This window comes from Amblyomma americanum, chromosome 1 (assembly GCF_052857255.1).
Source record: "Amblyomma americanum isolate KBUSLIRL-KWMA chromosome 1, ASM5285725v1, whole genome shotgun sequence".
Classification (NCBI taxonomy): Eukaryota; Metazoa; Arthropoda; class Arachnida; order Ixodida; family Ixodidae; genus Amblyomma; species Amblyomma americanum.
In genome coordinates, this window is record NC_135497.1 from 522376797 (window position 1) to 522391954 (window position 15158).

General features: G+C 49.7%; 1 protein-coding gene across 1 annotated transcript in view; it reads right to left on the bottom strand.

Annotated features, from left to right (window-relative positions):
* LOC144128760 (uncharacterized) overlaps window positions 1–15158 on the bottom strand; it is a 205611-nt gene that overhangs the window by 96987 nt on the left and 93466 nt on the right. Inside the window, exon 3 of the mRNA XM_077662434.1 lies at window positions 10698–10843. Coding sequence (XP_077518560.1) covers window positions 10698–10843 — 146 coding nt within the window. The remainder of the gene's footprint in view (window positions 1–10697; window positions 10844–15158) is intronic.

The window sequence follows — 15158 nt, forward strand, 5'->3', positions numbered from 1 at the left end:
TATCAATGGTATTGCAAGAAAGCGTGAGGCTGGAAATATAGAGTGGGTCGAGTTCAGAGGACGCAGGGGAGTGTGAGAGGGCGTCAGCATCGGAGTGTTTGCCTCGGGAGCGGTAAATGACCTTAATGTCGTAGCCCTGTAATCGGAGAGCCCGACGAGCGAGGCGGCTGGAAGGATGCTTGAGTGACGACAGCCAGCAAAGGGCATGGTGACCTGTGATGACACCGAACGGGCGCCCATATAAGTAAGGGCGAAATTTTGTGATCGCCCAAATAATTGCCAAACATTCTTTTTCCGTGACGGAATAATAAGTCTCTGCTTTTGTGAGTGCATGGCTTGCATAAGGAAGATGTAGTCATTGAAGCAAGGTTTCCGCTGAGCAAGAACGGCACCCAGACCGATGCCGCTGGCGTCCGTGTGGATTTCTGTAAAGGCGGAAGGGTCGAAATGGCGCAAAATCAGAGGGGAGGTGAGCAGATGGCGCAGCATGGCAAAAGCTTCGTCGCATGCAGTGGACCAGGCCGGTAAGGCGTGGCCGCCAGCGAGAAGTTGTGTCAGTAGAGCGATAATTGCAGCAAAATTCTTGACGAACCGACGAAAGTACGAGCAAAGTCCAATAAAGCATCTAGGTTCTTTCAGGGAGGTGGGCTTCGGGAAATCAGCAACTGCTCGTAGCTTGGCAGGGTCCGGGAGGACACCATCCTTGGACACTACGTGGCCTAAGATAGCCAGCTGTCTGGCGCCAAAGTGACACTTCTTCAAATTAAGCTGCAGGCCAGCGTCACTGAGACACTGAAGGACACTCTCAAGACGAATAAGATGAGGCGGCAAATCCGGGGAGAATACGACAAAATCGTCCAAGTAGCAGAGGCATGTTTGTCATTTCAGCCCGCGAAGAATTTTGTCCATCATGCGCTAGAAAGTTGCAGGCGCGTTGCAGAGGCCGAAGGGCATCACATTAAATTCATACAACCCATGACGCGTGATGAAAGCTGTTTTCGGGCGATCAGCTTCGGCCATCGGCACCTGCCAGTATCCAGAGCGCAGATCTAACGAAGAAAAGTACTCTGCCCTCTGCAGGCAGTCAAGCGCGTCATCTACACGAGGCAGGAGGTAGACGTGTTTCCGAGTAATTTTGTTTAGCCGGCGGTAGTCTACGAAGAATCTAATGGAACCGTCCTTTTTCTTGACGAGTACAACGGGAGAAGGCCACGGGCTGTGAGAGGGCTGGATCACTCCACGGTGAAGCATGTCGCTCACCAGATCATCAATTATACGGCGCTTAGCGGAAGAGACGCAGTAAGGGCGCTGGCGCAAAGGTCGATGTGTTCTAGTATCGATATGGTAACGAAATGCTGTTGCACGACCCAAGTTGTCTTGATGAGAATCGAAGAACGCGCGGAAGCGCTGAAGCAAAGCGACAAGCTGAGCGCGTTGGAGAGGTGGCATAGCGGCTTCGACGGAATCGGAACGCCGGTCGGGTGAGGTCTGATCGGTTGAGACGATGGGAGGAGGGAGGGCATTGATGTCATACGCGGGAGGGTCATCCGGAACAGACGAGCCAGTCTTCGACGTCGGTGTCTTCCGTGCCGCTGAAGATCGCAGGGTCGCGCTGACGCACGGGACCGGAACAGACGACGGCGGCGGGAACAGTGGAGCCAGGCTGGGGCTGGGTGTCAGTCATCGTGGTAGAGGTTGAAAAGGGGTGTAGATCTTCAGGTCCGTAGATCCGTAAGGTCTGCAGCTCCAGGGTGGGAACAGGCAGCACCTCCACCAAATGTAATGACGCAAATCAGACGCACAAGAAATGTGGACAGGCAAAATCTTTGTTGACACAGCGTAGCCCCAAGCCAAGAGTTCGAGAGCATCGGCTTCGCCTTCGAGAGGTAACCCCAATTGTATGTCCTACAATGCGTGCGTGTGTGTGTGTGTGTGTGCGTGCGCGCGCGTGTGTGTGTGTGTGTTTGTGTGTGTATGTATGTATGTATGCGTGCGTACGTGCGTGTGTGTGAGTGTGCGTGTGCGTGCGTTCCTGCGTGTGTGTGTGTGTGTGTGTGTGTGTGTGTGTGTGTGTGTGTGTGTGTGTGTGTGTGTGTGTGTGTGTGTGTGTGTGTGTGTGTGTGTGTGTGTGTGTGTGTGTGTGTGTGTGCGTGCGTGTGTGTGTGTGTGTGTGTGTGCGCGCGCTTATCTAAGTACTATAATATCTCAATGATAAGCACAACACATAAAAAACGTTCCTTTATGCACCTTGGTTTCAGTGACTGTTGGCTCCCTTCGTAGGTTTGTCAAACGGGCCCCTCATTTCCTTTAACTTATCTGCTAATATATATTGTAGCGGATGAAATGGCTTTAATACAGGTGAAAGCTCGGTGGATGAAAGCTGGTCGCCGACGGCCCAGAGCCCAGATCAGACTGTGCGCGCCTCTCTCTTCTTCCTCGAACTCCGCGGCGTAACTATTTCCCCGGGTGCAGATGATTCTAGTCCCCGAGAAAGTTAGGTAGATCGGCGATGGAAGCGCTTCAAGCGAGCCACATGAACAACTTGTGTCTTGCGGGAACGGCGTTTATCCGTCGTCACTTTGGCGACGACGTAATTCACGTCAGTCAGTTGGTCCAACACGACGAAGGGGCCATCGTACTTGTACAGGAACTTCTCACACAACCCTCTTTTGCGGATTGGCGTCCACAGCCAGACAAAGTTTCCTGGAGAGTAAGTCACGGCACGGTGACGCTGGTCGTAATGTTCTTTAGAACGGCGTTGCGAGGCCAGGGTACGTAAACGGGCTATACGACGGGCTTCTTCGGCACGGCATAGTATCTGCCCAACCAACTCGTTTTCGTTGGGGGGAAAACGGGAAGATCGTGTCGAGAAAAACGCGGGGAGTTCTGGCATAAAGCAAATAGAAGGGAGTATATAGGGTGACCTCATGATTGGCAGTGTTGTAAGCGTACGTCACATATGGCAGCACTGCCTCCCAGTTTCGATGATCAGACGAGACGTACATGGACAACATTGTCGTGAGAGTGCGGTTGGTGCGTTCGGTAAGACCGTTGGTCTGCGGGTGGTAGGGTGTGGAGTGTCGGTAGTCCGATCCACAAAGCCGGAGCATTTCTTCCACGTAATCAGCAGTAAATTGCTTTCCACGATCACTTATAACACGCGGTGCGACATGGCGAAGAATAACAGTGTGTAGGAGAAACGTCGAAACAGCATCAGCCTTTGCGGTAATGAGAGCGGCGGTTTCCACGTATCTGGTAAGATAGAGTACACACACTATCACCTAGCGGCGTCCCTCAAAAGACTTTGGGAAAGGACCTAGAATGTTTTCAAAAGGGGAAGTGGGTGGTTTGACGGGCTGCAAAGGACCAGCCGGCGGGATGGTTCGTGGCTTAAATCGTTGGCATTCTTCACATGTTGCAACGTACTGCTTGGTGCTCTTATAAACTTGCGGCCAATAAAAACGCTGGCGAAGTCGGTGCAGAGTGCGAGAGAAACCTAGATGTCCAGATGTGATGTTATCGTGCATAGCGTGAAAAACTTGCAGACGGAGACTTTTTGGAACGACCAAAAGCAGGGCAGCACCATCAACGGAATAGTTCTTCTTGAACAAAATTTCATCTTTGACAGTAAAGGGCGTTGGATCTACTCCCACTTCTGCCGCTGCTATAAAGGGATGCAGTGAGTGGTCGCGACGTTGCTCGCGCCGAAAGGTCGCCTCACCGGGGAAGGTCGGCGCGAGCGAGGCTAAACACCCGTCGAAACAGTCTTCATCGGCGACTGAAGTTGGCAATGGGTGGCGGGTCAAGCAGTCTGCATCAGCGTGACGGCGGCCACTTTTGTACGAGACAGCAAAGTTATATTCTTGCAAGCGCAATGCCCAGCACGCCAGACGACCAGATGGAACGCGAAGTCCGATAAGCCAGCATAGAGAATGGTGGTCTGTGACAATAGTGAAGTGGCATCCATATAAATAGGGTCGGAACTTGGGCACAGCGAACACAACTGCGAGACACTCCAATTCGGTGACAGTGTAGTTACGCTCACATTTTGTTAACATGCGGCTGGCGTAGGCAACAACGTTCTCAGTCCCACTATGCAGCTGGACAAGTACTGCCCCAAGACCGATGCCGCTGGCGTCAGTGTGAACCTCCGTCACAGCAGAAGGGTCGAAGTGCCGCAGGAGGGGTGCTGAAGTGAGAGAAGATTTGAGGAGATGTAACGAGGACTCGCACTCAGGGGTCCACACAAACTGCGAATCCTTATTCAGAAGAGCTGTGAGGGGGTGGGCAATTTGCGCAAAGCCAGGAATGAAACGACGAAAATAAGAGGAGAGTCCTAGGAAACTTCGAAGGCTTTTCAGGGTGCGTGGAGTTTCGAAATCGCGGACTGCAGCGATCTTCTGCGGATCGGGCCTGATGCCACCCTTGTCGGTGAGGAAGCCAAGAACTAGAGCTTGCCGGCCCCCAAAAGGGCACTTCTTAGAGTTCAAAATGAGTCCCGCTTTGCCGATGCATTCGAGAACAACGCGCAGTCTGGCATTGTGCTCCTGGAAAGTCTTGCCGTAAATGACGACATCATCCAGATAACACATGCATATTTCCCGTTTTAACCCGCGAAGGATAGAGTTCATAAAGCGCTCGAATGTCGCGGGGGCGTTGCACAAACCAAACGGCATCACATTAAATTCGTACAAGCCATCTGGGGTTTCGAAAGCTGTCTTCTCACGGTCGGATGGATGCAGGGGAATTTGCCAATAGCCAGATCGCAAATCAACGGAAGAGAAATATGACGCGGAATGCAGACAATCGACGGCGTCGTCAATGCGAAGTAGCGGGCAATCGTCTTTCTTGGTCAACGCATTTAAACGACGGTAGTCAACGCAAAATCGCCAAGAATTGCCTTTTTTCCGGACTACGATCACAGGTGCGGCCCACGGACTAGCAGACTCGCGGATAACTCCTTTCTGCAGCATGTCGTCCACCTGTTCTTGAATTAACTTGCGCTCATCCGGAGATACTCTATAAGGTTTCTGGCGAATAGGAGGTGCGCTTCCAGTGTCAATTTTATGCTGCAGTTGAGAGGCAGGGAAATGGCTACCAGATCCGTTGGAGGCAAAGTGGAATACTTCGATATGAGCCGTCAAAATGTCTTTCAGGGTATGGCGTTCACTAGACGGGAGTGATTTGTTTACCATGCGCTCAAGCGCAGCACCATATTCCGACTTTGCTTGCGCGGCGCCGCTGCAATGAGAAATAGTTTCAATGGTGGGGGTCACATGGTTCTCAAATCTCGCGAGTACTAGACCAGAAGGAAGACGAGCAGGCTCCTCTGACACATTCACAGTCCAGAGGTGTGCATGAAATAGTTTCAATGGTGGGGGTCACATGGTTTTCAAATCTCGCGAGTACTAGACCAGAAGGAAGACGAGCAGGCTCCTCTGACACATTCACAGTCCAGAGGTGTGCATGACCACCCACTGGCTCCAGGATGGCACGTGGCACCAACACATTTTTCTTCGCCCCGTTCTGAACGTCTGGCTCGACGACTATTGAGTGTCTTCCCAAGAAATGGTCCGATGATTTCACGGGCACAAATGTTGCCGTCATCGGAGGCAGCAGCACATCTTCTGTCAGGGAGAAAACTCCTTCATGATAACGGGACAGGTTATCCACTAATGCCGGAATAGCGTTCGACTTCAAAGAAATCTCACCGCTACCAAAGTCAAGCGTTGCACCACACTCGCGCATAAAGTCAACACCCAAAATAACGTTTTGTGTGGTACGTCTCAGCACAACGAATTCTGTTCTGCAGCACTCGTCACCTAGTACAACTGAAGCCGAGCACAGGCCAACCGGAACTAGAGTTTCACCCCCAACTCCACAAAACGTACCAGTTCTGTCCCACACAAACATAACTTTGTGTCCAAGGCGGTTCTTAAATGAAAGACTCATAACTGACACAGCGGCACCAGTATCAACCAAAGCATCCGTCTCAACATTGTCAACACACACTAACACTTTGTTCTTTAACATGATAGGCAGAGGTATTCTCGAAATTGACCGTCCGGCGACCTTACCCCCATCGGTCGCACCACCTAGTTTCCCAGCGGTGGAGAAACGCAGCGGCGACGTGCGGATCGTGAACGGATTTGCCGCTGCGGCGGCGGAGTGATACTGCGATCGGAGACAGGGGAGTCATTGCGTGCACCTCGGGGGGGGAGAAGGAGGCCGATAGAAGCTAGCGGGTGGCCGCTCCCACTGGGCGTCATTCCTGAAGCGTGGTGCGCGTTGTGCAGGGGGTCGAGAAAGTTGTCGACACGGGCAAAAGCGGGAGATGTGTCCGCTGCATCCACAGCCGTAACATATGGGCGGCTGGCGGCTCTGGTAGCTCATATCAGGATCCGTCGGAGGTTGAGGAGAGGCGACAGACACGCGACGGGGCGCACCACGAGGCACTTCACCAGGATGGGACGGACGCTGCTGGAAATAAGGGTGCGACGTCGATTGCCGGGTCCGCTCGGAGCCGGTGGTGTAACATGGTCCGTTGCCATTTGGGGCAGCAGTCCATGGCGTAGACTGTTCCCATGATGGCACGGACCTCGATGGCGTTTGGTAATGTACATCAAAATTTGTACGTGGCCGCTGAGCAGCCAACTCCTTGCGTACGATCCTCCTGACTATAGAAGCGATGTCTTCGGGGTCGGGGACGACGATGCTGGCGACGGTTGTGACATTCGAGAGGCGGCCGAATTTGGGCGCTATCCGGCGTGCTTTAAGCGCCTCAACTGCACGACACTGCTTTGTGACATCTGCAAGCGTATCAATGGTGTCGCGTGAAATAAGGAAGTGATACACGTCCTCAGCAATCCCCTTGAGAAGGTGTCCGACCTTATCATCTTCTAGCATTTGCCGGTTGACAGTGCGGCAAAGTTTCAAGACTTCTTCGATGTACCGCGTGCATGTTTCGCCGGGCAGCTGGGCTCTCTGAGAAAGTTGCTGCTCAGTGCGTTCCTTCTTCGCAAGAGTGTCTCCGGAGGACTTCCTGATTTCTTCGACAAATCGGCTCCAGGTAGTGAGAATTTCCTCGTGGTTGTCAAACCAAGTCAGAGCCGTGCCAGCAAGGAAGAAAACGACATTGTACAGGCGGGCGGTAGAGTCCCAACGGTTGAACTTGCTGCACCTTTCATAATGCCGAAGCCATTCTTCAACGTCCTCTTCTGTCTCGCCGTGGAACGTACGCGGCTCTCGCTGATGGAGCAAGGCCGTCTCTTGGTCAGGTCGCTGTACCCGAGTCTGCGTCGCTTGCGTGGTAGGCATTGGGAGGAACAGTTGAGGCGAGAAAGGTGGCAAACCTGCTACACGGCGGCTGCGACGAGGTACTGGCGAATCCAGGACGTATTTACCCAGCACCTAGCACCAAATGTAGCCGATAAAATGGCTTTAATACAGGTGAAAGCTCTGTGGATGAAAGCTGGTCGCCGACGGCCCAGAGCCCAGATCAGACTGTGCGCGCCTCACTCCTCTTCTTCCTCGAACTCCGCTGCGTAGCAATATATATATATATATATATATATATATATATATATATATATATATATATATATATATATATATATATATATATATATTGAAGAGAGAGAGGAGGCTGATAGACTGATAGACTTGGAGAGACTGATATCGCCTACGTCGTAGATACGACGGTCGTAGAGGCGAGGCCTGCGCTGCACCTGATCCGATACACTCAAGCCTCCCAGACTGCTTCAGTGCATCTAGCCGCCACAAATACCATTCGACAAAGTCGGCATGCACCTTCTGGGGCCATTTCCTCTCTTGGCGACCGGCCACAACTGGATCATTGTCCCTACGGACTACCTGACCTTTTACGCTTGAAACGAAGGTCCTAGCGCGAGGTACTGCCGCTGAAGTTGCCCACTTCTTTATACACGGCATCGTGCTTAGACACGGTACCCCATCGACCATCATGACTGACCGAGGCAAGGCGTTTACTTCCCGGCTCTTACGTGACGTCTTAACGCTTAGCCATACAGCTCTTCGACCAACAACAACGTATCATCCCGAACCCAATGGTCTAACGGAACGGTTAAACAAAACATTAGCGGACATGATCTCGATTTACGTTGACGTTGATCATAAAACGTGAGATAAGATTTTGCCGTACGTCACCTTCGCATATAATACAGCGACACAGGAAACCACCCAGCTTGTACCGTTCCGCCTCGTCGATGGCAGGGAGGACCGCTTGATGTTGGAAGCGATGCTAACGCACGGCAATGCAGTGGGACCCCCTGAAGCAGGCCACTTCGTCGAACAAGCAGAGCAAGCCCGTCAGCTGACCTCCTTGCACATCAAGGACCAGCAATCCGTCGCTGCTCGACACTATTACCTTCGGCACAGGGACGGGCACTAAGAGCAGGGTGGCCAGGTATGGGTGTGGATATCCGTGCGCCGCAAGGGACTGTGCGAAAAGCTTGTCCATAGGTATTTCGGCCCGTACAAAGTCCTGCGCCGCTTGAACAGCGTCAACTACGAAGCTGTTCCGGATGGAACTGTGGTCGTTGGCCCTCAGCATCAAGAGCCTTAAGCCGTCGATGTAGTGCGCCTAAAGCCGTACTTTTCGCGTGACTGAGCGCTGTGTGCATGCTGTGTTTTGTATTCCTATCTCCTTACCACACGTGCGAACTTGACTTTCCTCATACCTCAACTAGCGTGGATGTATAGTTCGCCTCACCCATATTTTTAGTTTTTTTCCTTCTTCTCTTCCTGTACATAACCCATTCCACATCGAGATGATGCTTGTTTTCGCGGGGGGGGGGGGGGATACTGCCACGTTTCTAACGCGTCGCGTGGCCTGGACGCTCAGTCGAAACGACGACGAAGCGGTGGTGGGCACTCGAGGCGCTCTGGCACTGTGACATGGACCCTGGCCACGGAGCAAGACTATATAAGAGGTAAAACTCCCGTCAGCGCAAGCGAGCGCAGGCGACCAGATAAGGTCAGAAATGTATGCGCCGACGGGGCCGTATGCAGTGGCGGCGCCATGTGGCACGTTGTAGAAGCCGCAGCGAAAAAAAAAATGCAGCCCCCGGGCAGGCGGCTCCGGCGCGCTATCCGGCGGTGCGCGCTCAATGCAGACGACAAGCAGACGACACGGGTGTTTGCTTCAGCGGGCACGCCATGACGTTGTATTTTTGCGCTCTTAAGTCAAACAGCGACAGTTCTTGTCGGTGCCTGTTCGAGGGCCGTAATACTAACAGCGCTGCTACGCGCAGTGCGGCCTCCTCCGGAATTTGCTAGACTAAGATGGGACGCAGGTGTTTTGTTCGAAATTGCAAAAGCGGTTACATGTGTTGCAGGGAGAAGGTGAGCAAGGTGACAAGTTGTTGCCGCTTGTTGCCTTCTCGGCTGACGTGTAGTCATAAACGCTGCGCCGTACGACGCCCGCGTTCTCCTCCAGCAGATGAAACTCAGCGTGGTCACATACTCGAGGAACGTGAAGGCATATTTGCCTTCGACGAATGCCACCAGTGCTTATACCCATCCAATCAAAGTTATTGCGTGGGTGTCAAACAAAAGCCCTGCGTACAACGAGAAGCTACAGATCTTATAGCGGTCATGGAAAAGAACGCGTTTTATTTTTTACTGTGCTCAAACTGTTGCAGCGTAGCACCAGTTGCTCTTCGGGCTAGCAGCGGTAAAGAAGAGCGCGCGAGTGCCGTCAGTAGAAGTCAGGAGTCCGCGGCCGAACAGGAGCAACACGTTCGACCGGTTGCCTTGGCAACAGAAACGGCGGTAATTTCTTTCCAGGCCGCCAGGCGCCACCAGCATGATAGTGGCTCCGCGGGCTTGTGACCTTTTCTGGTCGCCGCAGACAGCGGAATTTGCACTCCTAAATAGTGTTCCTCCGTGGCCCTGGCTCACTAATTAAAAGTTCTCAGTCTTGGATTCTCACCGACGCCTACCTGCGTGGCTCCTCAGGTCGTGACAATATGTTTGTTAGCAGAGATACCTCAGTGAGAGGTGCATGAGCACTGCTCGGTCGCAGCAAGGGATGCCAAGAATTAATACCTATAGCTAAGTCATGCCTCACTAGGAGGGCGTCGTGCAGCTTCTCAGGAAAGGAACAGAGGCAAAAAAAGTGTATGGAATTTGTGCTCTAAGGAAACAGCACAAACGCGCTCTTGGGAAACGCGACATTAAGCCATAAATATTCTGGTTTCTTCAGTCAGTGTGTATTATGCAGCGTTGAGACATCACAGCTAATATCTGTCTAATTAATACCAGTGGTCCTCCGCAGAGGAACTCTAAGGCCTATGGGATATTGTTATTGATCATTTCACAATTTAGTCGGCGGTATTGCTATAAAAGAGTAATTGATTTTTCTTTGTTCCATGTTATTTTATTTTGTGCCTATCATTTGGCAACAGATTGGCGAACACGCATGGCAAAATGTTTTGCTTGTCCTCCACAACCACGCGGGCGGCCGACATCTTATTGTCTACCAACACAAGAGCGAGATAGGAGCACCTAGATCAAATCAAAATTTGTACTGCCCCATCACCACGTGAAACTAATTGTACTAACTCCTCTTAGCACGCCAATTCTTACTGAGTGTAGCGACCACGCCGATCACTAAGGAAATGTATGCGTTGTCCCCGCAAGGGGCAGCCGCACAGTACCTTCCAACGTCCCTGAGGGCATCCGTCAGGTTTTTCCTGTCCTGGCGGTAGTCTGTGGAGATGAGGTAGAAGCCGGCCAGGATGTAGGGCACTAGCCACTGCTTCCCTCGAAACCCGGCCATAACGCGTTGCAGGTACCACACCCTCTGCGAACAAACGCCGCCATGGGGGGCCGAGTTAGAAACAATATTCTCACCTCTCCGTCGTCGTCATGGCCACGTTTACTGTAGTCTGGCAACCAGCCCTGTGAAGCATCGCCCGCATTAAGGCAGCGATTTATGTCCCTTTACTTTCCCAATAAACCTTTGTGCGGGGATAACTGGTATTCAAAGATACGTCGGGCAGCGGTGGCGGTGGCAGGTCGCTGCACAAGGGTGCTCATGCAACTGTTTTGAATCTCGTCAACTGACGGGCTAGTTGGTTTTGTCATCCTCCTCCACTTTCGCATCGCCGTGTTTCCTTGTTGGCTTTCATGTGCACTATGTTTTCTATCCTGTCTTGTCTTTAGTGCTTCCTTATTACGTTTTGTCTTGTTTTGGTTTTCATTTTTATGGGCTCGTTTTTTTTTTGGCGTCGCGTTTTTGATATCACCTTTTGGTTTTTACGTGGAAAAAGAGAGGAGAAAAAATTTCTTTGCGCAAGTTTACCGCGCGGCTTGTTTTTTCACCTATCAGGGCTTTGCTTGTTATCGGTTCGTCTGTATAGTTCGACTCTTTGTACGTGCCGTTCAGATGCTGCTGATTGACACGTGCTTGAAATTCCCGGGTTTTTTCCTGGTGAGCGGTGGCTCTGAGGGTATATATGTAAGGGTTTCGCGTTTTTCCAAAATAAAGCTGCCGTTCAGCGCTGGTCTGTCTTTGACCTGTGTTCCTTCGTCAGCGTCTTCTTGCGCTGGTAAAACACCATGTTTTGAATTTGCAGTCCGCGGCAAGATTACCGTATCAAGTGCGAGCGGCGGGCTGCTGGCTTAGCTGGTCCCGCCGACTGGGCTGCATACCGTGCTATCATAGGTAAAAATACGCCTCTTCATTGCGACTATAAAGCCGTGCAACTCACCGACAGCCTTCATACTCCGGGCAGCGGTGACAGTGGAAGGTCGCTGCACAAGGGTGCTCATAAAACTGTTATGAATTTGCAGGTTAGTGTTTTTTTCTTGTTTTTAGCCTGTTCCTGCCACTTTTGCCACTGCTGCCCATGATTTAGTGTCTTGTTTGCAATGTCTTGAGAAAATATTGATCCTTGTTCTGCATGCTGTGAATGCATTATGGATGGGGAGGAATTTTGAGCTGTGCAGATTACTGTCAAAGATTTCATATTGGGAAGTGTGCAGGAGTTGGAGAGCGGAGTTTTAAAGCAAAATCTGCTTAATTTAGAAAAGAACGTTGAAATTCCTAGTAGTTGCAGTAATGTGGCTTCAACCGCCGCATGTAAACAGCTTGCTGAGATTAGTAGATCTTTAGGAAATCTCAGCCAAAGTTGATGATCTGTCATCTTTGAAAGACACTGTTTCAAGTATTGAAAAGTCTATTCGACACATGTCTCACACGTACGAAAAATCGTTAGAAGTATCCAATAGACATGGCAAGGAAATTGAGCTCTTTCGTAAATGAGCAGATAACATTTAGACAAACCAGGACGGGCAAAAAATTCGAGAGTTGCGAAAGAAATTAAATAATCGAAGCCATGGAAATTCATGGAAAGGCTGTCACTGACTGCGAAAATTTGCGGAACTAAGTCAACAGCCTTGCGATGAAGCTTAACTTACCCTCACTAGTTACAGTAGATGCTGAAGGGTTACACCGCCTTCTGAACCTGACCAGGCGGCTGTTGTCTTGATAGGTTTAGCCAACTGATACACACAGCAGACTGGATTTTAAAGCGTAATGGATCCGAACATGGGATTCGATTCTTTGATAACTTGACTGCTTCCAGCAAGAATTTACTCTCGCTCGCTTAAGTGAAGGCTAAGAAAATACGCTTTCGTCTGGTGTAAGTAAGGAAAGATGTATGCTCGAAAGCAACCAGGGGCATTAGCAATAAGAATCGCTTGCGACGAGGACTTTGAAAAGATTGTTTAAGAGCTGTAGTTGCGAGGCTGTGTAGCACACCTGCTGAAAAGTGGCGTATTTTACTTATGAGACATTTATTGACATTCTAAGAAATACTAATATGCTAAAAAAACAGTGTCTCCTTACCACTTGAACTGCCAGAGCCTAAAAAATAATTCGGAAGTAGGAGCTGATTTAATTAAACTTAATTTTAATTTTGACTTTCTTGCTTACGCTGCAACATGGTTTAGCTCATGTTCAGATGTTAGAGTTTTCTGGTTACAAACCTATTTCAGTATTCCGAGTTGGAAAGCGTCGTGGTGGTGTATCTTTAAATGTCCAAAGTCGTTCGAGATCTGATATATTGTCCAATTATTCAATTGCTTCTACTTACTTTGAAGCTCTCGGCATTGCCTCTCATGGAGTCACTATTATGGTTGTGTATCGTCCCCTTCAAGGTAATTTAATAAACTTATTTCGATTCATTGATTCGTTTCGAAATTTGCAAATATAAACAAGTTGCGTGTCATTGTGTTAGGTGACTTCAATATTAACTTCTTTAAGGATATTTATTTGAAGGTTAGTTTAAATGAAATAATTAATTGGGTAGATGTATATCTTGAAGATGACTCGTCCCGTGCCTCTGATATATTTATTAAGAAACAGCTTGAATGTCAAAACGTTGCGTTCCCAGCCAAAACTATAAAAAAGCACCGAAAGGCTAGAAAAGAATGGATGACAGGAGCACTTTTGATGCGAATCAACAAAAGAATAAAATCATCTCTCGTTTTTTTTTTTCAAAACGCGATGCCGGGATGATCTAATTACGTTTAAGAAGTTTCGTAACAAATTAAACTCATATCCAAAGAAGGAGAAATCTCTTTTATATATTAATAAGTTCTTGTCTATCTCACACAGCCTTAAATTAATTTGGCAAGGTGTTAACGCCATCAAGGCAAAAGAAAAATTATCTTCCATCTGAGGTAAATATCAATGTGGTGAATTATGCCGGAATGTCACTTGCCAATATACTCAATGAACACTTTTTAGCTGCCGGAGCAAACCAATCTTCTGTTAGCTGCCACTTAACTCGGACTGTAGACTCATATTTGTCCTCCTGCAGCGCTGATTTGATAAATTTGTTCCCCACTTCAGTGCATGAAATTGTTTCTATCACTAAAGCTTTTAAAAACACGTGCTCACCTAGAGACGATGGCGTTGCTGTTTTTCCTATCAAATGTGCTGTTAATGTTATCGCTGGTCCCCTTAATCATATTTGTAATACAATGCTGCTCTCTGGTGTATTCTCCAGAAAATTAAAAGTCGCACATGTCGCCGTGCTATTCGAAGATGGCAACAAAAATGACCCGAACAATTCTCGTCCTATATCGCTATTGCCTCTGTTTTCAAAATTAGCTGAGCGTGCACTCTTCCGGATAATAAATAACTTCTTACATAGTAAGCATCTGATATGTCCCCAACAGTACGATTTTCAGGTCGGTAAATCAATCCAATCACCTCTGTCAGATACTAAAACTCTAAATATACTTTTGATATTAGGCTTTTTCTGTTGGATTTTTTCTTGATTTGTGTGAAGCCTTGAATTCTGTGAAGTATTCAATACTACGCTATAATTTAGAGACTTAAGGGATCCGAGGAGTTGCAAATGCTCTTTTGGAGAGTTACCCAACTGCACGAATCCAATACACTCAGGTTCACGATGCAAAATTGTAATTTTGGTGCTATACATTTTGGTATCCCTGAGGGTTCACTTTTGGGACCACTTTTATTTCTTTTATATATCAATGACATTGTCCACATTTCATTAACGCCTAATATTGACACAGGTGATAGAAGAGGAGGACGAAGGGAACTCAGGCGATAGAAGCAGAGGACGAAGAAAATATTCTTCCTCCTCGTGCTTGCTCTACCGGCTGTGTAGCTCCTTGGTCCCCGAGTGCTTTTGGTGTACTATTCGTTACAAATCTGGTGGAGGCAGTGCTGGGTACGCTTCCAGACCCGCGCAGCCCTCCTGTGATCACGGATCTCACCCCGGTCCACCAGCGCCGCGGCCGCCGCCTGCGAGGAGAGTCTCCAGAGTTCGGACCTCTTCCGGCAGCCACCAGGACGACACAGCCTCGGACGTCGGAGGAGCCAGCTGCCATGTCAACTGAGAGTAGGCTCCCAGCTCACATCCTGTGCCAGCAGCCACGAACACCCCCGTCTTTTCATGGCGACGTGTTCGAGGACGCCGAGGACTGGCTCGAGACATTCGAGCGTGTCGCCCGTTACAACGGGTGGAGCGATGAGCGGAAGCTCCACAACGTGTATTTCGCTCTCGAAGAGTCGGCGCGGACATGGTTCGAAAATCATGAGGCTTCGTTTCCATCCTGGGAGGCCTTCTGCCGCAACC